Source organism: Leucopleurus acutus (genome assembly GCF_964270905.1).
Source record: "Leucopleurus acutus genome assembly, chromosome: 2".
Taxonomy (NCBI): Eukaryota; Metazoa; Chordata; class Mammalia; order Artiodactyla; family Delphinidae; genus Leucopleurus; species Leucopleurus acutus.
The window spans coordinates 165,545,352-165,573,232 of NC_139143.1; the positions used below are offsets into that span (position 1 = coordinate 165,545,352).

Sequence of the window (27,881 nt, forward strand, 5' to 3'; positions counted from 1 at the left end):
AACAAGAGTTGTGGCAATCGTAACATCTAAACTGGGTTAACACAAGTTATGAATATAAAAATGTGAGAGAGAGTGAAAAAGTCATACATTTAATGGTTTGGCGTTTTGTTGTTGTTTTTTGCTTTTGGCCATGCAGCCTGTGGGATCTTAATTCCTCCACCAGGGATCTAACCCATGCCCCCTAAAGTGGGAGCATGGAGTCTTAACCACTGGACCGCTAGGTGAGTCCCGGTTTGGAGGTTTTGACGAAGCCAAAGAATCAAAGTTACTATGTTAGTTGGGATGCTTGAAATAGAGATTTTTTAGGGATGTTATTCCTGGCAATAACAAACAGGAATAACTATATATGATGTGGGTGGGGTGGCTGACATAGGATGGAGGAAAAGATTGTTGGAGGTGAGTAGGTAAAGGATTAACAGAGTATTGGGTGGTCATCCACACAGATGTTAAATGATGTACAGAAGTAGAAAGAAAGACAGTGAGCCATGAGCTAGTATTAACTGAGGGAGGAATGATCCACCCAAAGGTCCATAGATGACACTAACTAGGAGAGGTATTAAGGGAAATGTCTCATGCACTTCAAAGTAGTTGGAGATTTTGAAGTAAGAAGGATGCTGTCCATTTGTTGATTCCATATATATATATTTATTTAAAATAAATTTATTAATTTTATTTATTTTTGGCTGCGTTGGGTCTTCGGTGCTGTGCACAGGCTTTCTCTAGTTGTGGTGAGTGGGGTCTACTCTCTGTTGTGGTGTGCGGGCTTCTCACTGCGGTGGCTTCTCTTGTTGTGGAGCACAGGCGCTAGGCGGGCAGGCTTCAGTAGTCGCACGCGGGCTCAGTAGTTGTGGCACAGAGGCTTAGCTGCCCCACGGCATGTGGGATCTTCCCGGACCAGGGCTCGAACCTGTGTCCCCTGCATTGGCAGGCGGATTCTTAACCACTACGCCACCAGGGAAGCACCATATATATATATTTTTGAATTTTATTTATTTTTTTATTCAGCAGGTTATTAGTTATCCATTTTATACATATTAGTGTATATATGTCAATCCCAATCTCCCAATTCTAGATATTTTAATATTGTAGTTTTAAAGTATCTTAATCTGTTCATAAAGTGTTTTGAGGTAGCAGAATTAAGAAAAATGTTAAATTCTTTCTGTGATTCGTGTTTGTAAATTACTAGTCTATATACACACACACAAAATCAAGGCCTTTCTCTTTTAACAAAGAGGGCACTGAAGCTTATTGAGCCATTTATACTGCTAGACCAAACCAGTACTCCAATGAGGTTCCAAAATAAAATCAGTAAGATGGTGTGTGTGAAATCGGTTAAGATTTTATTTCTCTAATTTTATTGGCCCAGCACGAGGCGGAAGAGATAGCAGGCACTTCATTTATGCTTTTGAAGCAGAGACTGCTGTTCTTTCTGGGGAAGGATACCAGCAGGCTGCTCCTAAGAGCAATCAAGAAAGGAAGGAGCCTTCTAACATCTCTCCCTAGGAGCTGCTGATAGGGCCCTGGCTATTTGCTTTCACGGGAAAATTGCTCTGGAGAACCCATTCAAATATCTCCCAGCAAATCACTGTGGCCTACAGCCAACTCCTTTTCCGCTCATTGGCCGACTGGAAACTTCAACCACTCCACGCCTCCCGCCTCTCACCGGGAGCCAATAGGAAAGATTAGTTTCTCGTAACTTAGCGTCATCAAGTACAGTACTTGCAACTGGCTTTTGGAGCTACAGATCGAGAAGTAGGCGGGGCCGTGCCAGCCGGCCTATATAAGAAGAGGACAAAGGCGGCGCGCCGCCTGTGTCATCCGCCATCTTGTGCGAAGCAAGGTGGCCTCCACGTTCCCCGAACGTCTTCTTCGCTTCTGCCTCGACCGCCCCTTGATCACAGACATGTCTCGGGACCGGTTCCGAAGTCGGGGCGGTGGCGGTGGCGGTTTCCACCGACGCGGAGGGGGAGGCGGCCGCGGCGGCCTCCACGATTTCCGCTCTCCGCCACCCGGCATGGGCCTCAATCAGAACCGCGGACCTTTGGGGCCCGGCCCGGGCCAGGGCGGCCCGAAGCCTCCGATCCCGCCACCGCCTCCGCACCAGCAACAGCAGCAGCCACCGCCGCAGCAGCCGCCACCACAGCAGCCGCCGCCGCTTCAGCCGCCGCCGCACCAGCCGCCGCATCCGCAGCCGCCGCATCAGCCGCCGCCGCCGCCACAGGACTCATCTAAGCCTGCCGTCCCTCAGGGACCCGGCCCTGCTCCCGGAGTAGGCAGCGCTCCCCCGGCCTCCGGCTCGGCGCCGCCCGCCACACCCCCGACTTCGGGGGCCCCCACGGGGCCAGGCCCCACCCCGACCCCGCCGCCCGCTGTCACCTCGGCGCCCCCCGGGGTGCCCCCGCCCGCGCCGCCGAGCAGCGGGGTCCCCACCACCCCCCCTCAGGCTGGCGGCCCGCCGCCTCCACCCGCGGGGGTCCCGGGCCCCGGGCCTAAGCAGGGCCCAGGAGCCGGCGGCCCCAAAGGCGGCAAAATGCCAGGCGGGCCGAAGCCCGGCGGCGGCCCGGGCCTAAGCACTCCTGGCGGCCACCCCAAGCCGCCGCACCGAGGCGGCGGGGAGCCCCGCGGGGGCCGGCAACACCACCCGCCCTACCACCAGCAGCACCACCAAGGGCCGCCGCCCGGCGGGCCCGGCGGCCGCAGCGAGGAGAAGATCTCTGACTCCGAGGTGAGTGTCTCTCTACGCTACGGGTCGGTTTCCCTAAGATGGCGGCGCCCCCCCTTCCGCCCTCCATTTTGTTGGAGACCGGAAAGGGCGCCTGCGCGCGGGCGTGGGGGGCGGGGCCGGCTGCTGCAGAGAGGGGCGGACGGCTCGGGTCTGCCAGCTGTCCCCCCCCCACCCCGGGTTAGGCCTCCCGGCTGGCGGAGAACTGACGGAAGGAGGCGCTGAGAAGCTATGGTGGGCCTTGTTAAAGCTAGTGGATCCTGGGAGCCAGAATAGGGTGGAGGATTGGAGAGATCGAGGTAGGCCTGGTCTTACACGCGCAGGCCCAGGGCTTGTCGACAACGGAATTTTTGGTCGTCTGTGTTTAATATCCCACCACCATTTTAACTTTTGCCCACTATGATTTTGATTTTGACACTTAGCATAAACCGCTGACGAGGTTCCTGATACAGAGTCTACTCTATAGAGAGGTTTGTGGCTGTTCTCGAGAGTGTTCTGGATGGTTTAGGGTCTTTGATGTTCGGACTAATTACATTGGAAATCCCGTAAATGTAGTAGCATCTTTGACTTTAAATGGAACAGGAGAGCAACTTGACTGTAACATACCCAGTTTGGGAAAAACGAAAATTATTATTGGGTCTTCCTATTTGCAGAGGTAACTGGTATCTGAAAATTCCTTTCCTTTTTCACTAGGGGTTTAAAGCCAACTTGTCTCTCTTGAGGAGGCCTGGAGAGAAAACTTACACGCAGCGTTGTCGGTTGTTTGTTGGTAATCTACCTGCTGATATCACGGAGGATGAATTCAAAAGATTATTTGCTAAATATGGAGAACCAGGAGAAGTTTTTATCAACAAAGGCAAAGGATTTGGATTTATTAAGCTTGTGAGTTTTTTTGTTTGTTTGTGTTTTTTTGGTGGAATTAAAAGGGTCTTTTTTTCCTACAACAAACATAGTGTTTTTTAAACCAACAAGAATAAATTAGTTTTAAAATTTTTCATCACTCACACAAAAGTTGCAGCTGTTGTACAGTGCATAATTGTTGGTATCTAAGAAAGGAAGGGAGTGGGTGGGTAAGGTATTTACCTCCCTCCCCTGAATGGTGTCAGGGTGGGCTGTCTGGAGATAGTTGAGCTGAGAGCTGTCAGAAGAATAGGATCGGGAGTTAGGCTTATGGCAATTTTAGGGTGGGCAGTAGCCAGTTTTGAGGTCATTAACGTGACTGTATGTCTTGATGCTTTCAGGAATCTAGAGCATTAGCTGAAATTGCTAAAGCTGAACTTGATGATACACCCATGAGAGGTAGACAGCTTCGGGTTCGATTTGCCACACATGCTGCTGCCCTTTCTGTTCGAAATCTTTCACCTTATGTTTCCAATGAACTGTTGGAAGAAGCCTTTAGTCAGTTTGGTCCTATTGAAAGGGCTGTTGTAATTGTGGATGATCGTGGAAGATCTACAGGGAAAGGCATTGTTGAATTTGCTTCTAAACCAGCAGCAAGAAAAGCATTTGAAAGATGCAGTGAAGGTGTTTTCTTACTAACAACGTAAGTTTTTATGTTTATTCGAATAACTTATTTATTAACTTGTATGAAGAAAATGCAATGAAACTGGAACAAAATTAAGATGGAACCATTTTTGTTGTTAGAACTCCTCGTCCAGTCATTGTGGAACCCCTTGAACAGTTAGATGATGAAGATGGTCTTCCTGAAAAACTTGCACAGAAGAATCCAATGTATCAAAAGTAAGATCTGTTGAACTTTTGGGCAGTTCTTAATTTAAGTGTAAACAAGAACTTGCTAGAGTAATTTTTCAATTTTGCTTAAAATATGCAAAGTTCTTTGAAATGGATGGGCATAATGAAAACCTCAGGCTCAGAAAGCTAGAGGTTTTGAAGCAGTTACTCAAATACCTAGTGTTGTTTCTGAGGTAGGTATATTTCACATGCATTCTTGTTTTGTTCTTAATGGTTGTTAGGATGTGTTGTAAGGATCCTCTTTTTTTTTTAATTAATTTATTTTTGTCTGCGTTGGGTCTTCGTTGCTGCACGCAGGTTTTCTCCAGTTGTGGCGAGTGGGGGCTGCTCTTTGTTGCGGTGCGTGGGCTTCTCATTGTGGTGGCTTCTCCTGTTGTGGAGCAGAGGCTCTAGGTGCACAGGCTTCAGTAGTTGTGTCACACGGGCTCAGTAGTTGTGGCTCACGGGTGCTAGAGCGCAGGCTCAGTAGTTGAGGTGCACGGGCTTAGTTGCTCCGCGGCATGTGGGATCTTCCCGGACCAGGGCTTGAACCTATTTCCCCTGCGTTAGCAGGCGGGTTCTTAACCAGTGTGCCACCAGGGAAGCCCGGTATCCTCATTTTTAAGGGTTGAAAAAATATTTCTTGAATCAGAATTTGGCTAGGGAAATAGAAAGTGAGGAAGGTAGGATTTATCTTCAGTGCCCATGTTACTGTTGACTATGTCTTTCTGGAACATGTATTGTTTTTGCTGTAAAAATACCTTATTAAGAATCAAGGTGATCTGTACCTTTCAGTATTTCTTAGCAGTAACAGGCCAGTGAAGTGACCATTGTTTTTAGGGGAAATCAGATATATTTCTTGTGTGCATCTATAAATTGGTTCATATTTAAATATTGTCAGGGAGAGAGAAACCCCTCCTCGTTTTGCCCAGCATGGCACATTTGAGTATGAGTATTCTCAGAGGTGGAAGTCCCTGGATGAAATGGAAAAACAGCAGCGGGAACAAGTTGAAAAAAACATGAAAGATGCAAAGGACAAATTGGAAAGTGAAATGGAAGATGCCTATCATGAGCATCAGGCAAATCTTTTGCGTCAAGGTAAAGGACTCTCTGTGAAATATTACCGTTAGGGTCGTTTGCCTTTTGAACTTACTAGAATTTCACTAATGTGAATGTATGACAAAATTTTCCAATGTTCAGATCTGATGAGACGCCAGGAAGAATTAAGACGCATGGAAGAACTTCACAATCAAGAAATGCAGAAACGTAAAGAGATGCAGTTGAGGTAAAATCTTGTTAAATTAAGTCTTTGCTTCTGCATTAAGTGTACCTAAATTTTGCAGGTGAGTCAAATGAAATACAGAGGTGTTAAATACTGTGGCAGCTTTGGTTTAATGCTTAAATTGAAATAGAGTGTAAGATTTTTGTTATAAGGCTCACTTACTTTGCTGAAATACCTTTAGGGCTCTTCTTAGTCACTGTCCCAGCCTTTGTGTGTATTTGCTCTAACCTAGACTTTGTAATGCTCTTAAACAAACTACGAGTTTTTTTCAAATTGAATTTTTAAAATGTGGATAAAACTTTAGTTTTTATGTTTGATGAATGTTTCTAGGCAAGAGGAGGAACGACGTAGGAGGGAAGAAGAGATGATGATTCGTCAACGTGAGATGGAAGAACAAATGAGACGCCAAAGAGAGGAAAGTTATAGCCGGATGGGCTACATGGATCCGGTAAGTAAACTTCTTTTGCAGTGTAATTGGAGTTTTCTACAAAGTTTGTAGACATCTAGGATGAAATTTTATTCAGTTAAATATAACCTTTCATATTATAGCTATTCTGCCATTTTTTCTCTTTTTAACCCAGGTGGTGTATTATGATTGATATGCCTTTTCCTTTGAGTTTTATCTTTTCCTTGGGTGGGCCAAAAGATTTCATTGGTTGGGAAGAAGCTTGCTTTATAGGTCTTTTGATAATGGAGTCTCACCTGGTTTCAGATTACTGATTTTTAAAATTACCTTATTGTTGTTTTCCCTTAAGTTGAAAAACAATTTTTTTTTTAAGCTTTGGAAATTCTTTTGTATTCAAGAATGCTTGGTATGGGTTTAGTACAGGTGTATGAACGGGTATTTTTTCTTTCAGAGAGAAAGAGACATGAGAATGGGCGGTGGAGGAGCAATGAACATGGGAGGTAAGAATGAAAATTAAATTAGTAATACCACTGAAGAGCAGTATTCTGGTTGAGTTGTAACCAGCATTTTTGTTTCCTAGATCCCTATGGTTCAGGAGGCCAGAAATTTCCACCTCTAGGTGGTGGTGGTGGCATAGGTTATGAAGCTAATCCTGGAGTTCCACCGGCAACAATGAGTGGTTCCATGATGGGAAGCGACATGGTAATGTATCCTGTGGGACATAGTTCAAAAGGAAATTCTCGTTTTCACAACTTATGTGTGTGTGTTTTTTTGTTTTCGTTTTTGTTTTTAAGTAGGCGACTGGACCTCTTTTAGTTCCCCTATCATGTAAATCGTAGTATTGAGGAATACTTTGGCAACATAGAAGAACTCAATGTGGTAACCTAAACAGATAAGGTTGCCAACAAAAAGTCAATGCTTTTAGTAGTATGTTGGAATTATCTTTGGCAATAAGTAGACTTAGGTGCTTTCCATTATATTGCTTGTGTACTTTTGCACTATAGCTCATGGCAAATCCAAATTCTAAATGTTAGATAATGTAACATTATTCTACATCCACGTGAGAGTAATCAAATGGCAAGCTGTCATTCGTTAAGCTGGTATTTGCCAAAAGTGTGAATCAGACTTGTTTGTAGCTTTAGGCATGTTTTAGCAATGTGTAGGACTTTGACCTATATTTGGTGTGACTTCTACCCATGAAAAAGGAATTGTTTAGTCTTCGGACTCGTCGTTTCCCACCTGTTGGGCCTGTCTATAGGTGTACCTTCTAAAATAAACTGACATCTCTGTTTTGCTACAGGGTAGCAAAAGTCAATGATAATTTTAAGCATACTAGTTGTGTGCATTTGATCTGAACCTTCTTGATGCTGTCATATTTTAGCTGTACAGATAGTCTGTCAGGATACTTTAGAACAACCAAGTGAGTTGGTCTGAGTGGCTGTATTAGGACTTTACAATCCTTAGAAGAACTGAGTATTGGCTGTAGAGGTGGGTTTGGAGAAAAGTACATTGTCACAACTGAATTGAATCTGATTAGTTCACCTACAGGCTTTTGGCAAAGGAGGGAAGCTGCAGCATATAGCTCACTAGATTCATTTTACAAATAAGAACATAAGGATTTAGAATGGGGCCTCATCTATTTAAACTCTACTTAAGGCTTTTGAGAATTAGAATCATAAGTAGCTGGTTGGGTTAAACGTAGTGCTGTTAGCTTTCTTCAAATTGAATTTTAAAAATAATGTGGGTAACATTTTGGTTTATATCCTTCTTAATAGGCAGGTGTAGGTATGTATCAGATTTGTAACTGTAATTTGACATGATGTTCCCACAGTTAAGATTCTGTAGTCCATGTGACATGTAGCTCCTGGGTTCTAAGATACTGTAATAACATAATTGTAAAACCCCCAAATTTCCTCTTTACCTTTTTGAGATAAAACATACAATACAACGCGCTGAAAACCTAAGAATTTTAGGATTTTGAAATAGTTTGAAGGATTAGGATTTAGTATTTTTATAGTAACCCTGTAGTATTTTGTAGGAAGCATGTTGAAATCATTTATGGGAACAGTTAAACCCTGATGCCGTTTTAGTTTCTGGGGGGTTTTTGTTCGGGTTTTCGGGTTTTGTTTTGTTTTTTTCCTAGCAATACTCAGAATAACTGGTCTGTTTTAAATAGAATTTGAAAGATAGTTCAGGCTGCTGTGCTTTTGCATATCTGTAGGGTTTTTCTGTTTGGGAACATAGGTTTCTAGGACTAGAAGTACCTAAAACTAGGTGGAATAATGAAGTCCTGCTTTATTGCAGTCACTTAAGCTTGGTGTTAATGCTGTTTGGGAGACACCCAAAACACGGAATCATAACTGTCAGTGGACTTTTTACAGACCTAAGGGGAAAGTTGGGCTGTTATGAGGGTGGGCTGTATATACAGTCAATTTGCAATTGTAGAGAACAGTACTGTGAACATAATTGTCTCTGGTTATACAGTGATGGCTCTGAAGGTGGTATACCTGTGAGAATATGGCAACACACTTTTAAATCAAGTTACTGTGCCGGTTAAGTGACTAAATCTATTAGTCTTTTATTCTTTTTCTTTTTGTAGTCTGGTAGCATTTTATTAAAACTTTGAACCTTTTAAGGTTTCTGCAACTTAGCAGATGTGTCTTAAGATCTTGAAAAGCACAAGGTTTCTTATGCAGCACATACCACTAACTGGTGAGTAGGTCTTTGTCACTTCATTGAGTGAATTGAATCTGTCTGGTTGGGCTTGTTAGGCTTACTTGGAAATTAAATTTCCTGTTCAGACCTTGAAAGTGAGAAGTGTGTAAGCTTTTCAGTGGGTTAATCTGATGTGAAATTTCTTAAAACTCATTTTGGAATGGGTTTTCACATCTGCACTAATTCTTAAATTTTTTAGCACTACAGGGAAGATCTATTCTTTGAAACAGGTGTATGAGAATGGCTCAAGTGGGAACATACCACAAGGCATGTATTATCGTAAACTAATTTTCAAATTACCCTTTTTTCCTTTCTATGTTCCCGGTACCTGTGGATCGACTCATTGGTGATTGTATCGACGAACGTTGACTACGGAACCTTCTAAAATATTTACTTAACACACATGGACATCAACTACATATAATGAACTGTTACTTAACTGTTCCAATAGCGTACTGAGCGCTTTGGGCAGGGAGGTGCGGGACCTGTGGGTGGACAGGGTCCTAGAGGAATGGGGCCTGGAACTCCGGCAGGATATGGTAGAGGGAGAGAAGAGTATGAAGGCCCAAACAAGAAACCCCGATTTTAGATGTGATATCTAGGCTTTCATTCCAGTTTGTTTTTGTCTTTTCTTGTTTAGATAGCAATCTTTTAAATTCTTGCATTTTAGTAAGAAAGCTACCTTTTTATGGATGTTAGCAGTTTATTGACCTAATATTTGTAAATGGTCTGTTTGGGCAGGTAAAATTATGTAATGCAGTGTTTGAAACAGGGGAATTTTTTTTTCCTTTTTTTCCTTTTTTTTTTTTTTTTAACTGTATAATGTCCCTCAATTTATGGCAGTGTACCTTGTGCCACTGATTTCCAAAGTGTACCAATTTTTTTTTTTTTTTACTGTGCTTCAAATAAATAGAAAAAATAGTTAAGATTTTGATCTTCAACTTTGCCATTCATGCTTCTATGCACATTAGGCTAGGTGTTCCACTTGGAAAGCATAAGAGTGTCTAGGCCTTTGAGTGGCATATGCCATTTCTGGGAAATGTATTTGTAGGCTAAGTATTGCTTTCTACATTTAAGTACCCCCTTGTTTTAAAAAGAAGAAATGCATATTGAATAGTTTCATGATTTGATTTGTTTGGCATTATAGGAAGCAAGCCGGTGCTAGTATTTTCAAATGGCTATGTAAGCAAAGCTGAACTGTAAATCTTCATTCAGGAATGTGTATTAAGATTATGGAATGGGTGTAAGACTGTTGGTAGGGGGAGAAAGTGGGTATGACTTAAATGGATCTTTTACGGCCCTATGATCTATCCTTTCCTTGAAAGTTTCTGAAGAACAAGTGGAAAGATCATTTTGTTGCATTCCTCCATTCTTGTTTTTTAAAGAACGAGTCCCAAGCCCTACGAACGGCTTGTATTGAACATTCACATCTGAATTAAAGATTGTTAAACATGAAGTCTTTTCATGTATTACTTCAAGTGATTTATAAAGATGGGGTTTAGTCTGAATAATTAAACTCGAAAGTAAGGTATAGTCATCATAAAGTAGGTTTGGCTATGTATACATTTGTACTCTAACTTTTACATCTCCTTGTGGTACTTCTGTTGGGCAAAAATCTGTAGGACTATAAAAAAAACTTATTTTCTTTTCTAAGAGCTGGTAGTGACTTAATAACAAATAGGGTTGCAGAGAACTATACTTACTGTGAAATATTTTTAACGTGTTTTTCCATAGTTTCCTTTTGATGTAGCACTAAATCTGGAGAGTTGCTCGTGCTACACAGTACAAATATCTTTTCCTCCCACCATAAAGCTTTGGAGCTTTTCGATGGTGTTGTCAGTTTATTGTCAACTTCATTGAATCTCCTTTCATTAGAGACATTTTGACTTATTAATAAAATAGATCGTTACTGTTGTCTGTTAGTACAATGGGAACCTGCTTTCCCATGTTTATATTGTTAGCAGAGGAATAACTTCCTAAAAGTAGTAGGTAAGGTAACTGAATGGTTTGGTTTTGTTCTTAGTTATGTTTCCATTCAAATTTGTACATTATAGAACTCTTACTATGGAATGTGTCTTCCTCCTTTTCACCTCTGTTGGTGTTAATTGGCAAAAGTAAAATTCTAAACCAAATCTTTGTTTAAATACTGAAGGCTTAGTATTGTGCCTGAGTACAAAGGGAAACCTGTTGTTGAAACAATTGAGCACTCGTGCATAGGAAACCTGTTAATACTAAAAGTAAAACACTAGTGGAGTATAACGGCATGCCACCGAATTCTGGTTGTGTGACTGACAGGTACCTGGTGTACTAATTAAGGGAGAGAATCTCATTAGAAAATGTTCATTATTTCTGTTCACCAAGACACTTGGAAATGAGTAGTTCTACCAGAATTATATCAATGAGGAAGTTTTGTCCCAAGTCATTAATTGGTGATAATGTATGAGATTTTCTGTACCGGAAACAAGGGTCTTGATTTGAAAGGAGTCCATTACAATTTGATTGAATTGTATGGTAGGGACTCCACTAATGATAAGAAAATAAGGGGTGTTCATGGGACACCCACAGAGGGTGAACTTGAATGTGTGGGCGGGGGCTGGTGGGGAAATGGAAAAATCTGCCTATCAAATTAATGTTTCAGTTTATTTTTCAGATTACATGCCTTTCTTTATAAGGGATGCTGGCACAGACCCCTAAAATAAGCTTTTGGTAGTACTGTACCTTTGAAGAGTGGTGAAGGATGCTAATGGATAATCTCCTGAAAGTTGTGGTTTTGATAGCCTTATTGTGTAGAATTGCTAAACGTTGTTTAGCAAGTAATGTTGCTTAGTTTCAACTAAGTTTTGACTTTAATCACTGAAACAGCAGCGTACCAAGGGTCGTAAGCTACTCAAATAGACTTTCAACAAGTCTTGGAATGTATATGATAGTTTTTAGCCTAATGGGAATTTGAATCATCTTTAAAAGTAGATTCCTAAAAGCTGATTTATGAAACTTGGGGGTGGGAAAGGGAAAGTAGTACTTTTGAAGTATTTTAGCCATTTTTCTCATTTAAAGAAACCACCTGCCCCTGTTTCCTCCTCCACTTTCTCTCATAATTTTAAGAGGAACACTGATTGTTTTTAAACTTATTACTCCTCTTACAATTCCTAATCTTTAAAAACTGCATTCTCTAAGAGATCCCAGTGTATTTAATAGGTGTTTTAGAAACTTAACCCATTGGCTCAACGTTTAGTGAAACCATAATCCTCTTTGCTTAGGTAAACTTCTAAGAAATACTATAAGCCCCACCACTCTATTAGATGTATTATACCACTAATATAAACATAATAATTTGGGAAATTGTAATGTTACGCCTGTGCAATTTTTATAAGTGGCATATTATGGCAGATAAAAATTTAGAGACTTGGCTTTTCTTGGGCAAGCCACTAAGTTGTGGCGGAATATTTTCTGGTGTTCTTGGACTGCAATTATGCACTATTAAAGTAGTCGCCTGCTACATAACTGCATTTAGCCAGCATTTCTGCAGTGCGTAACTGTGAGGAACGTAGTACCGCAAATGGCAATGGACATTAGGACCCGGATGTAGTATTCCTGCTTGCTCCGAGATTCTCATTGCCGACTGCATACAGGTAGGTAACAAGCAATATAATCTAACTTGGTGACTTGCTATGTACTTTTATTCCGTGGGCATTCTGACATCATACTTCTGACAATGAAATTACAGTGCGGCACCTAACACCTGTATGATAAAGCTAGCTTATATCAAAACTGCGTGGGTTTGGGTTTAGAGCTGTAATTTGTCAGGCAGAATTCAGTGCTGTTGCAGTTCTCAGATAAAAAGTGCAAACTTGATTATTTGGTATATCTGATTCAGTTGTGTGGTTTTTAGTTGCATTGTAACTGAAGATAACTCATGAAACACATCAGTGGTGTGGGGGAGGGAACCATACCATACTTCGGAAGTAAGAGTGCTTTTTAAGCATCTTGACACAGACTGTATAGCATGTGATAATTAGTTTCTGTTGTAGCAAACTGACCTGCTCATAGGTCAGCAATATCAGTTTGAGTGTAATCTTGGTAATTACTCTGCAGGTTGAGTGAATTAAGACTAAAAGTACAGTTTTTTTTGTAATGTGATTTAAAAATTTTTTTAAATGGGCTCCATCGGAACACCTCTGTTACTAACTTGGGGCATAGATGGGAATCTAACATGAATAGTTCAAGTTCTGTGATTTGTCTAAATATGTTTATACTCTAAACCTGGGGGAAAGTGGTGTGGCATGTTGACTTGCCTATTGAATACATGTTGGGAATCATTTCCCAATCATAAGACTTCGTCGTATTCTGTAGGATAACTGCAAATGTTCAGAGTAGCTTTTTGAATTTGGTTCCCTTAGCTTTAGGGATGTGATGTTACAATCCAAACTGTTCGACTACCAAAACAGTAAGTCTTCAAAAGCACCTTCCTTTGTTGCTTAGGATTTAAGCTTTGCATCGACTGTTGTTCCAGACCTCAATTCAACTGAACTTTGGTCTATGAACTGGTTTTTAGCTAGCATGCATGAGAAACAGCTTTCGTGTATAATGTTTTCTGCTCTGTAACTGGAAAGTTTGGTTTATTTTGCATAAATGTTGGTAAAACTCTTCATGACTATGAGAATTTTCTTTCATTGTATCAAGACAAATGGCTTGTTCTTTGGCAAGCGATTCACAAGGTGGGGACAAATTTGTACTTTAATACGTAGTCCATTCAACCAAATGACTTGACTCTCCTGCTAGATGAAAGAGCAAATGGTGACTAGTTTAGCTCTCTATATTAGTAATACAGTGCACATCAAACATAATGCTCAGTATTAGTGACAAGAGTGTCACTAAATTGGCATGCATCCCTGATGGGGTTTTCCTGTGGCATAATCCATTAAGTCGGTGGCCAGCACTTGCTACCGTGGTTCAGTGATTGTTTAGAAATAAAAGCGCAGGTTTGTCTCTTAACAGTCAATAACAATTTTGAGAGAATGTACTTGTTACAATATATGGACATCATTGGGGTGGGGGGGTAATTTTGCTTCATTCTGCTTATCTCGATGAATAGGCTTTTGCACTTTCGATGAGAAACCTGTGACTTTAGTCAATTCTTACTAGTTTTGATTTGTATGTAGCTGTAATTTGTGAATCTTAGTGCAGAGGGTCTTAAAAAAAATCACTCAGTCAAAAAGCTGGGGATAAATGGGTTTCAGTAATAACTCTATATACCGAGGTGCTCGCATTGTATTTCATAGTCTTTTCTTGTTACAAACCAAAATTATTTTTAATGAGAATGGTCGGAAGTTCAGAGGTGTGATGCCAGAATGCATTTTCGTACTGTTAGGCCCTTGGAACAGGTACCGGTGCTTTATGAAAGATGAAAGAAATGCAATGGGTGCTCTTCACATAAGGTTGCAAAACCTACAAAGAATGCATAATAGTTTCACTTTTCCCCAATAAAGAGATGCGTGTGACTAGTTTTGGACTTTTAACCTTAATGGGGGTTGCATGTTTCCTATTGTTAATCATTGTCAGCTGCAGTGACATGATACACAGTCCTGCATTTACTGCCTTTCCCTTAATGATTTTGGACAGGTTTTAGAGAGCCAGGATGTTTGTTCTGGGCCTTTATTTGGTTTTGGCTTTAGCTGATAATGTTTCAGTGCTCTGTCAGCTAGTGCAGTTCTCAAATGGCTGCCTATTAGGGAAAGAATTCAGAGGATTTGGCTGCTCCCAATCATCTGTCATTGCTGCTAGATAATGATTGGCAATTTTTAAGACTCAACTGTGGAAAGCTCACAGTTGGTAAACCATCAAACATAAAAATGTTGCTTTTGAACACCAGTGCTGAAAAGATTTATTTGGAGGGTGAAAAAGGGGCTGGATGCAGCATAGGATAATCTGGAGAATGGAGGAAGAATGCAAAACGATATAGTATCCCTTATGGATGGTACATGTGCAACAGGGAACTATTTCATATACCCTTGGCAGTTGCTGATAATCAGGGAGGAAGAAAAATCTGGAATTTGAATTAAGGCTGATCTTTCTGGTTTTTGTGCACTGTGGCCCTGCCAGGCATATATAGTGAAGGTGAATGTCTTCTCCCTCAGAAAAACTCAGGTTCCTTGCTGTCCCGATAAGGCATAGCTTCCCTGCCCTAACTTAAAACTCAGTGAGGACTTAAGAGGGAAAGAATGAGGCAAATATATAGGATTGCAGGATAACAACTGCATTGTTGTGTACTGTGGAAGGGGGAGGGCTCTCTTGGTGGACTCCTGCTGAAGGTGGTCAGTCCACCTGAGAATGGAAGACATGCTTGGTGGGGAGCAGGGTACGTGCTTTTATATGAAAAGAGCCGATGTTAAAACTCATTTGGTAAGGTAAACGTTGTCACATACCTTCACATAAGGGATAGTATATTTTGGATTGCAGTCAAACTTCATTGTGGTCAGACTGGTGAAAATGCAGTTAGGCTTTTGTATTTTAAAGAGGATACAATTCTCATTCGAACTCAGGTGTCTACTGCTACCTTACACGTCAGAATGATTTTAGATTTTTTCCCCCCATGAAGTCTCTTCCTATTTTTTATGCTGTAACTTGCCCCCAATCTTTGTCTCTGGAATTTACTCTTTAAATTTTGAAATTAACTAGCATTTTCAAATCTTTATGCCCTTGTCTTTTATATTAACTTTTTCTTATTATTCTTTAGGTAAGAATGATTGATGTTGGCTGATATTGGAGTGTTCATTCCGTTGAAGTAAGTTTCCTTGGAAGGTTTAACCTGTAGAGGATTTTGGGTTTGACTTCTATTTAATGGTTAAATAATTTGATTTAGCTATGTGGGGTGAAAACTGTTTAACTCTTTTTTAAGATGTTCGCCTCTCCTAAGATAATACCCTTATTTATTTTTTTTAATGTGTGTGCATGCGTGTGGGTGTATGTGAGTTGGAAAGAGAAAAGATTGGGATTATTACAAATTATTACAAAGATGTCAATAGAAGAAAAAGATGAAAGATTTAGATCAGAAAAGAAGGCTTGAATTAGTGGAGACATATATTTTCAGTACTCTTAAAATGAACTTTGGACCAATTCAAAATCCCATTCCTTTTTACATAATAAATTGTGAGGAACAGTTGTCTAGTCATTGGTAGGAGGGAAAACCTGTTTTCAACAGGTTCATTCAACCTGTTGATGTCAGAATAAAATGTACATGTTAAAAATAGTAAAAATGTAATATATACTGAATATGTTATTTTAACACAGTTAATATTTTAATGATAGGTGGATAAGATATTTGTTCTCAAGACATCACACAGCATGAGCTGATCAAGAAGGAAAGCTACAACTTGTTAGACTGATGAAATATCTAGGTGAGTTGAGTGATTCTTACTCTGTAAACTGCCTTCAGGACTCTCGGGTGGTATAAAAATAACTACTCGTGTGGATATCTCATTTTAATTTATTCTACGTTAAAACTTTCTTACAGGAAATATGTTTTTATAGCACACCCTTAAATATTTAAACATTTTTACAGCCTTCTGAGGTGTGGTAGACCTTGTCTGTTTGGCTAAAGCCTCACAAAAACAGGACTTAAGTTTTAAATAAAAATATATATCTGTATTCACCTCTGGGTCCATAAGACTATGTAGAAGAAGGTTCAGAAGATTTGAAGTTCCCTGTTTTTCATCAGATAGTTAAATGGTGGGATTACCTATAGTTGAGAATAGATGGAAGAAAAAATAAATATAGATGATGATCTAGAAGGGCTGGCAACTCAACTCTGCTGTTCTAGCTGGAAAGCAGTCGTAGACAGATGGACATGACTGTTCCAATAAAACTTTTTTACAAAAAGGTGACTTGTAGATGGTACCTTACTGTCCCTTCATCTTACAGAAATTGCATTCGTTCAAGGTATCACTTAGGTATAAAGGGCTGTCATAATCAGTTTGAAATTAACAAAAACGGAAGAATTGAGGCTATATCTTACACCTAGAAAGAGGGTGCCAATTAATGGAGTGTCTTGAATGTTAGAGGTCTGCCTTGTAAGAAAGTTCTTGTAGAAAATGGAAGTAAAATTTAATAAACTCATTGGGTGAGTCTGATATTAAAATCATTTCTGCTTCTTTAATCCTTAGTTATCTAAAGATCATTAAATACTATTACTACCACATTCCTTGATTAATGTTACTTTGCTGTTAGGAAGTTTACTTGGTTGATGCTGATAAATATTTGAGACCTTGATATGTGATTCTTAGGTCTTTTGGAGTAATTGTTTCCTTTAATTGACAGGATCCGGTGAACTCTGTCCCGAAAACCAGTGAGGAAGAGAGCAAAGAGGAATAAAACAACCTGTTGTTTAATAAAGACATTTTAAAATCAGATTGTCCTTCCATTTGTTTTGGTTTTGTTTTTAAGTAGAGGACTCTTCCGTTTTCCAGAATTTTCTGTATATGTCAGCAACTTGTTTCTAGGTGACATTAAAAAAGTCATTCCATGTTGTAAGTATAAAACAAACTACATAATTTAGGACTCTACTTCTTGAGGCCTTTTTGGCAGAGCTGCTTTCAGCCTCTTAATTACTAATCAACCTGATGGCCCTACACTATCAAACTCACCTGATTTAGCCATCATTATTTTAAAATTGCCTTCAGTCTTAGTAAGTTTTATTCCTGAGATTACCATGTGATTAGCAGTTAAAAAGCATTTTGTATATTACAAAAGGATTATCAGATTATGGTTATGGGTAGTCAAGACATTACTTCACTAACGAGTAGAGACTGAATTGCGTCTTGCCAAATAACCATATTTTGGTTACCCTGAGTAGCAATTTCTTTAAAGTGGAGTTGAATTTTATACGCAGTGTAAAATTCTGGAATTTGCTATAAAATCTGCTTGCCCCCTCCATTCTTGAAGCGCTCATTAAAACTTGACAAACTGTTAAAGGGATCTTTCACACCAAATTAATATGAGGTACGTATTAAAAGTAATTCGGGGTTTGCTTTTTGGTGTCCTTTGTTTTTTGGTTTTGTTTTTCTGGGAGCCGTGCCACATGGCCTGCAGGATCTTAGTTTCCCTGACCAGGGATCATACCTGTGCCCCCTGCAGTGGAAGCACAGAGTCCTAATCACTGGATCACTGGGGAATTCCCTTGTAACTGCAAAGGGAGAGAGTTGAAAGCCACAGCAGTCACTGGTCCCATGGAATTTGCTTTGAAAAGCTGTGTGTAGTCAGTACCAGGGACGAAGCCCAAGATCCTGCTCTAAGTGTTCATAATCATTCTGATTATCTGTGATTGGCATATCTTCAGAGAGGCAAATGAGAGATCCCAAATCAAGAATCATCTGAGTCCATGTCTTGGTTCAACTGTTACTCCATTTTTTTTTTTTTTTTTTTGCAGTGCGCGGGCCTCTCACTGTTGTGGCCTCTCCCATTGCGGAGCACAGGCTCCGGACGCGCAGGCTCAGCGGCCATGGCTCACGGGCCCAGCCGCTCCGCGGCATGTGGGATCTTCCCGGACCGGGCAAGAACCCGCATCCCCTGCATCGGCAAGCGGACTCCCAACCACTGCGCCACCAGGGAAGCCCTGTTACTCCTTTCTGATTGCCAGCTTGCTTAGCATCTTTATGGGTCTCAAGGCAAAAATCTACAGTATAATATATTGGTTAGGAGTTACAGGGTCTTGCTACTGGAGTTCAAGTATTCTGAAATTTGCCCAGTTGCATTATCTGGCAAGAATTGCAGTTTGCTCATCAATAGGATGAACATACTATTTCTTCATTGGGGTAAAAGGTGGGTGTACATAAATGAACTTGCACGAAGACAAAAACAAAAGGAGCATGTGGCATTTTCAAATAAATTTACTAGTCATCAGGGTTCACAGGCAACAGGTCCAGGATTTTTATATTTTATAGAGAATAGGAAATTGTTAATTTTGGTAAGCTTTTAGACTGTAGAGTCCACAAGGGGAAATTAGTAATAGATCCTTAGGACTGAGGATTGGGATTCGTGGGAGAGACCATTTAACTTGGACAAGTTGTATATTGGTTTGGCCAAAAAGTTTGAGTTTTTCCATAACCTCTTAACATGATGTTATAATAGGATTAAGAATCCCTGCCTAGGGGCTTACCTGGTGGTCCAGTGGCTAAGACTCTGCACCCCAAATGCAGGGGGCCCAGCTTCCATCCCTGTTCGGGGAACTAGATCCCACGTGCCACAACCAAGAGCTTGCATGCAGCAACTGAATATCCTGCATGTCACAAGACCCAGTGCAGCCAAAAAAAAAAAAATTTCCCTGCCTAGCAGGGTTGTATGTTGATTAGTTGGTATTTTAAATGTGTTGGGGAGTCGAGTGGGGAGCTTAAGCTCAAAACAAGTCCTCAAAGATTTTTTTTTTTTTTTTTTGCGGTATGCGGGCCTCTCTGTTGTGGCCTCTCCCGTTGCGGAGCACAGGCTCCGGACGCGCAGGCTCAGCGGCCATAGCTCGTCGGTCTAGCCGCTCCGCGGCACGTGGGATCTTCCCGGACCGGGGCACGAACCCGTGTCCCCTGCATCGGCAGGCGGACTCTCAACCACTGCGCCACCAGGGAAGCCCCAGTCCTCAAGATTTTTAACAAATGGTTTATCAGGCATGTAATGTTTTGCATCTAAAGTGGGTTGGGTTCTAAACGTGCTTGAGGTAAGAGGGAATGAGGGGAAAAAGACAAAGATCCAAATAGAAAAACATTCCGTGTTCATTGACGTAGCATTCCCCAAAATAATTTACTCATTTACCATGTTCCAGCTGACTTCTTGAAATTGATAATGCTGACTCTAAGTTTCATATGGACCCTTACTTCACACCTATACAAAAGTTAACTAAAAAAGTGAAATGCCTAAATGTAAGAATGAAATTATAAAACTTAGATTATTAAATGACACCAAAAACATGAACAACAAAAAGGCAAATTGGATTTACCAAAATTAATCACTGCTTCAAAGGACATCATCAAGAAAGTGAAAACTCATGGAATGGAAGAAAATATTTGTAAATCATAACTGGTTAGGGACTTGTATCCAGAATATGTAAAAAATAAACCCAATTGAGAAATAGGCAAAGGATTTAAATAGAAATTTCTGCAAGGAAGGTATACAGAAATGCCAATTAAGTACATGAAACGTTGCTTGGCATCATTAGTCAATAAGAAAGTGCAGGGAATTCCCTGGTGGTCCAGTGGTTAGGACTCTGAGCTTCCACTGCAGGGGTCCTGGGTTTGATTCCTGGTCGTGGAACTAAGATCCCAAAAGCTGCTCGGTCTGGCCAAAAACAAACAAAAAACGCAAATCAAAACCCCGAAATACCACTTCAAACTTTCAGCTATAAGATGAATGTCAGAGGATCTAATGTATAACATGGTGACTCTAGTTACCAACACTGCTTTATAGAATTGCTTTGGTCACTTGATAATCAAAATTGCCTTCACTAGTTCAGCTGTCTTCATCATATACTAGATTTCTTTATCTATCTGGCCCAGTGAACTATCCATTCCTACATAGATGTCATATTTTAAATTTCATTGCTTTATATGAGTTTCAGTAGTTTTTTTTTTTTTTCTAAAGAAAAGATTTTCTTTGGTTTTCTATGAACTCATTTTATTTAGTGGAATAAGTATATACATCTTAGGGTTCTTCAGAGAAACAGAAGCAATAGATTATACGCACACATATATATATTTTGGGGGGCATACTTTTTTTGGGGGGGCATACTTTTGATTAAAAAGCAAAATATACCTTCCACATATTTGGAGGAAAACCAACTAACATTATAACTAGCATTAAGGAAGAACTGAGCAGATACTAATAAAGGTAATAAAACAAGCAAAGGTCTCTGGGGCGTGAAAGTGGGTAGTCCATGGAACTGGTATAGACTTCTACCAAGAGACGTACTGGTGGACACTCAGGTGAAGTCAAACAAGGGAAAAAGAAGAGAGGGCTTTTGATTTTGTATGCATATATAAATTTAAACATGCGTGTTGGAGAACTTTCAGGGTATTGGAGCTGTGCTGCTTCTCCTGAGGGCTCAAGTAATGTCATTGTAATTAATGAAGCACGTAATTGTATACCCACCTTGTTTTGACTGTTTGCTATTTTGTAAGTATCACTGCATGAAGAAAACCTTGAACTAAAGAAAAGGGGCAAGGAGGCTCACAGGGAGGCTCTCTACCACTGTCCCATGTGAGCTGGCCTGGGATTGTAGTAATCTAGAAACATTTTTCAGCGTGCTTATTGCCCTTGCCATCTCCCTAGAAGATTTGGCCTGCCTAAAGAGGGAGCAGAATGAAGAGTTAACACCATTTCCTAGATATAAGAATGGATTGAGATAAGTTTACTTTCAATACTTTGCTACTTTTTAATGTTCCTAGTAGATGGTAAGCACTCGGGAAACTGGTAGATACTTAATACTGATAAGTTTAATTTGGCATTGCATACATTCTAACTGCTCTGCCTGCCTTCTGCTTAATTGAACTCATCTGGCAAAAATCAAAGTCATGATAAAATCCAATTCTCTGTCTAATCCATATACATTGACTGTCTTTAAAGTCTGCTTACTGATCTCTAGGGATCCCTTTTTGCTGCCCAGCAACCACACGATTTTTGTCTTTATTAAATTCTATTTCATGCCATATCCTCTTTCTTCAAAGCTCCAATGCCTCTTCTTTCATCCTCATTTTCAGAAGATGACCTTTTCTGTTTCACTGAGAAAATAGAAACACTCAGAACTTTCACAAGCTTCTACAGTCATATCTCCCCACCTACCTACATCTGTACCTACATTTTCCCTTTTTTTAAAAAAAAAATGTACTTATTCATTTTGGCTGTGCCGGGTCCCAGTTGCATCATGTGGGATCTTCGTTGTGGCATGCAGGATCTTTAGTTGTGGCATCTGGGCTCATAGTTGCAGCATGCGGACTCTTAGTTGCAGCATGCATGTGGGATCCAATTCCCTGACCAGGGATCGAACCCCAGCCCCCTGCATGAGGAGTGCAGAGTCTTACCCACTGGACCACCAGGGAAGTCCCTGTACCTACATATTCTTTTTCTTCTGTTATAATGGATGAACTGTCCATATTTCTAGCTGAGGCCAACTTCTTCACCAAAGAGGATGGCAAATAACCACATGGAAATATCCCCAACATCATTACCTTAAGAGAAATGCAAATTAATGGGGGTATATATATCTATATCTATCTATCTATCATCATCTATCATCTATCATCTAATCTCCAGTGGGATATAACTACACACCTATCAGAATGGCTAAAATAAAAAGTAGTGACAACATCAAATGTTGCAAGGGATGTAGAGAATCTGGATCGCTCATACATTGCTGGTGGAATGTAAAATGGTACAGCCACTTTGGAAAATAGTTTGGCATTTTTTTTTGGTTGGTTTTTTTTTTATACCAGCAATTTTTTTTTGTTTTTTTTGTTTGTACCAGCAATGGTACTCCTGGGCATTTGGACTAGAAAAACGAAAATTTATATTTACACAAAAATCATGTATACAGATGTTCATAGCAGCTTTATTTGTAATAGTCTAAAACTGGAAACAATCCAAATGTCCTTCAAAGCGTGAACTGTAAAAAAAAAAAAATAGTGAACTGTTAAACAAGTACATCAATAACATTATTCAGGGACAAACAGGAGTGGACTATTTAGACACGTTAACAACTTGGGTAGATTTTAAGGGTATTATGCTGAGTGAAAAAAGCAGTCCCAAAAGGCTATATGCTCTATGATTCCATTCATTCTTGAAAAGACAAAATTATAGAGATGGAGTATAGATTAGTAGTTGTCAATGGTTAGGGATAGAAGGGAGAGAGGAAGGTTGGTGTACTTGTAAAAGTATCACAAGGGAGCACTGTGTTGGTGGAATTGTTTCGTATCTTGACTATAGTGGTGATTACATAAATCCATACATGATAAAACTGCATAAAAGTAAACACAAGTACACGAGTACATGTAAAACTGGTGAATCTGAATAAGATCAGTGGATGGTATCAATGTTTAAATTCCTGTTGTGATACTGTATTATAGTTATGCAAGATGTTACCATAGGGGGAAGCTGGGTGAACGATATATGAGATCCTTCTGTATTATTTCTTGCTACTTTATCTAAAAATATCTTAATTTAAAAGTGTTACATAAGATGGTTGATAGTATCTATGTCTTGTTTCTGATACTTTTGTGGTAGTGCTCCTAATATTTCACCTTTAAGCATGATGTTATACATACTATTGTCTAGGTCTATACATACACATTAATAAATATATTACCAACATTTTATTGTTAACAGAAAAAACCTTTAATTCTAATTTTACCAAGGTTTTAAAAATCAGGCACAAAAGTTAAAGCTTTATCAATGCTTTTATTGTATATATTGATATCATTTTCTTAATTTGATATATTTTGTTGCATTTCGTAAATAAATTTCCTAATATTGAAACACCTTTACATTCTTGACATGAACTGGAATGGGTAATAGTGCATCACTTAAAAATTTTTTTATAATAGAAAACTTCACATGTAAAAGCTGAGTAACAGGGACTTCCCTGGTGGCGCAGTGGTTAAGAATCCGCCTGCCAATGAAGGGGACACGGGTTCGAGCCTTGGTCTGGGAAGATGCCACGTGCCGCGTAGTAGCTAAGCCTGTGCGCCACAACTACTAAACCTGTGCTCTAGAGCCTGTGAGCCACAACTACTGAGGCCCGTGCACCAAAACCCCATGCTCCGCAACAAAAGAAGCCACTACAGGGAGAAGCCCGCTCACCGCAATGAAGCATAGCCCCCGCTCACCACAATTAGAGAAAGTCCGTGCGCAGCAATGAAGACCCAATGCAGCCAAAAAAGAAAGCTGAGTAACAATACAATGAATCCCTATGTACCTGTCGCCTAGATTCAACAACTATGAAATCACGGACAATCTTGTTTCATCTTGACCCTCAAGTACTCCCCCCCTCCCGTTATTATTTTGAAGCCCTAGATTTCATGTAATTTCATCCACTAATTCCTGAAGTATTTTTGTCTAAAAGTGACTTTTTATTTATTGGCTGCGTTGGGTCTTCGTTGCTGCACCCGGGCTTTCTCTAGTTGTGGCAAGGGGTCTACTCTTCGTTGTGGTGTGTTGGCTTCCCATTGCAGTGGTTTCTCTTTGGTGCAGAGCATGGGCTCTAGGCACGCGGGCTTCAGTAGCTGTGGCACGCAGACTCAGTAGTTGTGGCTTGTGGGCTCTAGAACGCAGGCTCATTAGTTGTGGTGCACGGGCTTAGTTGCTCCGCGGCATGTGGGATCTTCCCGGACCAGGACTCGAACCTGTGTCCCCTGCATCGGCAGGCAGATTCTTAACCACTGCACCACCAGGGAAGTCCCTAAAAGTGACTTAAAAAAAAACACATAACCACAACGTCATTACAAATATCCATTGTTCACAGTTGCTTAAAGATCTAAACATGGTTTACACACTGCAATTCATTGACATGACTCCTACTTCTTTAATCTATAGGATTCTCTGCCATCTTATGTTTTCCTTGTAAGTTTTTGTTAAAGTTTTTTGTTTATCCTGTGCAGTCTCCTAGGATTTGGATTTTGCTGGTTAATCCCATTGATGTTGTTTAATATGTTCCTCTGACCCACTGTATTTCCAGTAAACATGCAGCTAGATCTAGGGTCTTGATAAGATTCAAGATCAAATTATTTGGCAAGATTACTTCATAGGTAGTGCTATATCAGTCAAAGTCCAGCCAGGAGACTGGAACCACATGTTATTTGAACTATAGAACTAGAAAGGCTAGAGCACTAAGGTATTACAGCAGCAGCAACTGTAGGAAGCTGCTAGGACTGGGAGAAAAAAGAGAAGTTGGAATTATTAATACTTAGAAGCCTGGAAGAAGAGTCCTTAAATTCAGACCTCTGAGAAGGATGCATATCTCAGCTGGTGAATATGTCTATTAGAAGTACACAATGTCTGGCTGTATTAGTGATGTTAGCAGCCAATGATGATCATTGCCTAGATGCATTAATTAAACAAGGTACTATTTTAATTTTATTCATCATTTAATACTTGCAAAACTTTACCATGCTTTACATCAGTGCCTCTCAGTCAATCTGGTTATCTGAACCCTATTCTAATACATTCCTCAGGTAGGGGTCATGGAAACAATGTTCCATGAATTTGCATATTGATGATAGCCTGTGACTCTTACGCTTTAAAGTCCATTTGGTTGGATATAAAATCCTGAGTAAGTTCATATTACTTCATTGTCTTTTGGCATAGAGTGTCATTATGGAAAAGTGTGAAAATAATCGGATTTACCTTCCCTATACCTGCTTTTTTTTTTTTTTTTTTGGCATGGACTCTCAAAGGACTTTTTCTTCAAAAAACCCTTTAAAATTTTTTTCATTCTTTTTTTAGGCCATTACTCAGCACTGACCATCCTGGGTCAGTGTTCCTAGGTGCACAGTGTGTCTTTTCAATACATAAAGTCTTTCTAATTTCAAGCAAGTTCTCTTGAATTCAGTGCATCAGCCAGGGTTCAGTCAGGAAGCAGAAGCCATACTAGTTATCTGAACAGAGAGAATGTAAAAACACGTTAAGTATAAAGTTAACTAAGTTACTGAAAGGATAAAGAGAACATCAAGATGTCATGGAGGTAGCAGCTAATATCCTGAGATGAGAGAACAAAGAAAGGAGATAGGAATTTAAATTTAGAGGGGCCTCATGGAGCTGGAAGTTACAGCTCTGAGGAGGGATGATGCTGGTGCTGGTCTCTGAGCTTGGGCCTAAGACCTAGATCCCTGAAGAGGGGCTGCGGGTGTCTCTGACAGAAGGAAGCATGACGATAAGGCTTCTGCAAGTGTAATAGAAACTGCAACCAGATTCAGCTGCTGCTAGGGAAGGAAGTGCTGGATGAAAACAGCATTGCTGGCATAATGCTCACAAGAACCACAAGCAGACATAAAGCTCACAGAAAGTAGACAGGATGGAACAAATCCTTTCCTTCAGACTTGCAGTCTCCCTCTAGTGACTCCTATTGGCAGAGGCTAACATAAATCCTGCTAAAGCAGAAATGATCACCACAAAGCCGAGTATAGAGGGGTGGGTGCATAGAAAATAGCATAATAACTGGCACATAGTTTTTAGTATTTGCTCTTTCCCATTGCTTTGGATTTCTTTGCAGACTCTATTTATATGGATATCAGGTTTTCAATATGTGATATCACTCTTCTCTTGATTTAAAACATTTTCCTTCTTTCCTTTTCCACCCTCTATTTCTCTTAGGGATTATCCATTGTTTATTCACTTTTGAGTTCCTTCTAGATTAGTTTTCACTTTTACAGTGACTTTTATTTCTTTTAATTTCTAATGCTTTCCTGAATTCTTGTCATTTATCTTTTTAAACCTTTTATCCACTCATCTGAGTTTTTCTAATTCTTGTTTATAGTTCTTTTATAGCTTTTATCATTTAATTTCTTTTAGCTTGGTTTGAAACAGGTTTTTGTTTTGTGAGGATTTACTGTTCTTTATTCTTATTATTTTGTATATTTCACAATTCTTTTCTGTTGCTAAGTTTTAAGTGAAACATTTACCTGTACTTTTGAGACAGAATTACCTTTTCCGTCTTCAAGGTTCATGAAATACTATTATTTTCACAAAGTGACTAAAATAAATGACCTAGTTCTGAGACCTGCTTCCTTTGCCTCTCTCCCTCACTTCACACTATACATTGTCTTTCCTTTGACCCTATTGTCCCTGTCCTGCAGAATTTGGTGTATACAGCCAGCAGTTTCTCCTTGAAAGGGTTCTGTTTTGGAATGAAGCTTACATTTGTTAGTTTCAAGAGCCCGTAAGGACCTAGATTACTCCAACAAATTTGGAATTTAGCACAGTCCCCTTAACTCACCTGCAAATTGGCATCTCCAGGTCACTTTTTGGCTGCAGTTTTCAAATTGGCCAGCCATGCTTTCCAGTGGAAACTTGTTGATTTGGGAGATCTATTCTCAAGGCCATCAGACGTCCCACTGATTTTCATCCATGACCTTCCATACAGATAAATGGCACTACTCAGGTTTTACAGTTGCTCTTGAGTTTGTCACTATCTAATTTTATTTTGGGATTGTGGGGATACCTTGTCACCAAGACTTGCTATAGATGCCATGCATGGGTTTTTGCTTTTATGAAGGGATTTGGGAGATTAAAAAAATACACTGCTACTTCTGTCATCTTCTATTCTTCAATGTACTTCTGGTAGTTAATTTTTTATTTAGGAATATCTGTGATAACAGTTTATATAAAAGGTAGTAGAGCACAGTGATTAGAAGCATGAGCTATGGAGTCACACTGCCTGGGTACAAATCCTAGATTCACTGTTTACTAATTATGTGATCTTTAACCTCTGTGTCTTAGTTTCTCCCATAAAATAATAGGTTGTGAGAAGTGAAATAACATAAAGCACTGAGAAAAGTACTAGGTTACATAGTAGGTATTCAACAAAGAAAGCTGGTGTGTTTTTTTTTTTTTTGGCCACACTTGCAGGATCTTAGTTCCCCGACCAGGGATTGAACCCAGGCCCCCAGCAGTGGAAGCACTGAATGCTAACCACTGGACCACCAGGGAATTCCCAGGAAAGCTGTTTTAATTACTGTAGTTATCCTTTTTTTCTTTTTCAGGTCTAGCTCTTATTTTACTGGCTTTATAGTAGACTATTAAAAAAGTAAAAAAAAAAAAGGGAAAAAAACCACCCTACCTCTTGAAATTAACTCTTGCTTCCACAGTAAGATAGAAATCACAAATGCGAATAGCTAGAAAATAATGAAAATGAGAAGAACACATGGTAGGCAAATGTCACTTCGGAGGAAAGTTCATAGTGTTAAGCACTTTCATTACCAATCAGAAAAGAATGAAAATGTAAGCAATAAGCATTGAATACTAAAGATTAACTGCCTTCTATTAAAGTAGAAATCAATGAA

The 27,881-nt window shown here is 40.0% G+C and overlaps 2 protein-coding genes across 13 annotated transcripts in view; one reads left to right on the forward strand and one right to left on the reverse strand.

Moving 5' to 3' along the window:
* The first annotated feature begins 1,813 nt into the window (after positions 1 to 1,813).
* SFPQ (splicing factor proline and glutamine rich) lies at positions 1,814 to 17,259 on the forward strand. Of its 2 annotated transcripts, XR_014326000.1 has the most exons (12): positions 1,814 to 2,725; positions 3,416 to 3,604; positions 3,964 to 4,265; positions 4,367 to 4,462; positions 5,355 to 5,551; positions 5,654 to 5,738; positions 6,066 to 6,183; positions 6,593 to 6,641; positions 6,722 to 6,843; positions 15,590 to 15,637; positions 16,162 to 16,250; positions 17,170 to 17,259. XR_014326000.1 is itself a non-coding variant. In XM_082833691.1 (10 exons), exons 1-10 carry the CDS (start codon positions 1,904 to 1,906, stop codon positions 9,443 to 9,445), a joined length of 2,118 nt encoding a protein of 705 aa, XP_082689817.1. In that variant the 5' UTR covers positions 1,814 to 1,903; the 3' UTR covers positions 9,446 to 10,312. The 2 variants fall into 2 exon arrangements, 1 of the variants encoding a protein (XP_082689817.1); XM_082833691.1 differs by lacking the exons at positions 15,590 to 15,637; positions 16,162 to 16,250; positions 17,170 to 17,259 and adding an exon at positions 9,308 to 10,312.
* Positions 17,260 to 22,084: 4,825 nt separating this feature from the next.
* Positions 22,085 to 27,881, reverse strand: part of ZMYM1 (zinc finger MYM-type containing 1) — a 35,347-nt gene continuing 29,550 nt past the window's right edge. For 8 of the 11 annotated variants that reach the window (XM_082833947.1, XM_082833945.1, XM_082833937.1 and 5 more), the window contains one exon: positions 26,838 to 27,713. In XM_082833947.1, the coding sequence (XP_082690073.1) occupies positions 27,618 to 27,713 (96 nt within the window). In that variant the 3' untranslated portion in view covers positions 26,838 to 27,617. Of the gene's footprint in view, positions 22,493 to 23,451; positions 27,714 to 27,881 lie in introns of those variants that run through there. The other 3 variants (XM_082833940.1, XM_082833939.1, XM_082833938.1) reach the window with 3 other exon arrangements.

Excerpts from the sequence above, each read along its gene's own strand:
- SFPQ (XM_082833691.1), top strand. The coding sequence starts at position 1,904 with ATGTCTCGGGACCGGTTCCGAAGTCGGGGCGGTGGCGGTGGCGGTTTC. Across the intron at positions 2,726-3,415 it reads AGAAGATCTCTGACTCCGAG|GGGTTTAAAGCCAACTTGTC; the intron begins GTGAGTGTCTCT and ends CTTTTTCACTAG. Across the intron at positions 4,266-4,366 it reads GGTGTTTTCTTACTAACAAC|AACTCCTCGTCCAGTCATTG; the intron begins GTAAGTTTTTAT and ends TTTTGTTGTTAG.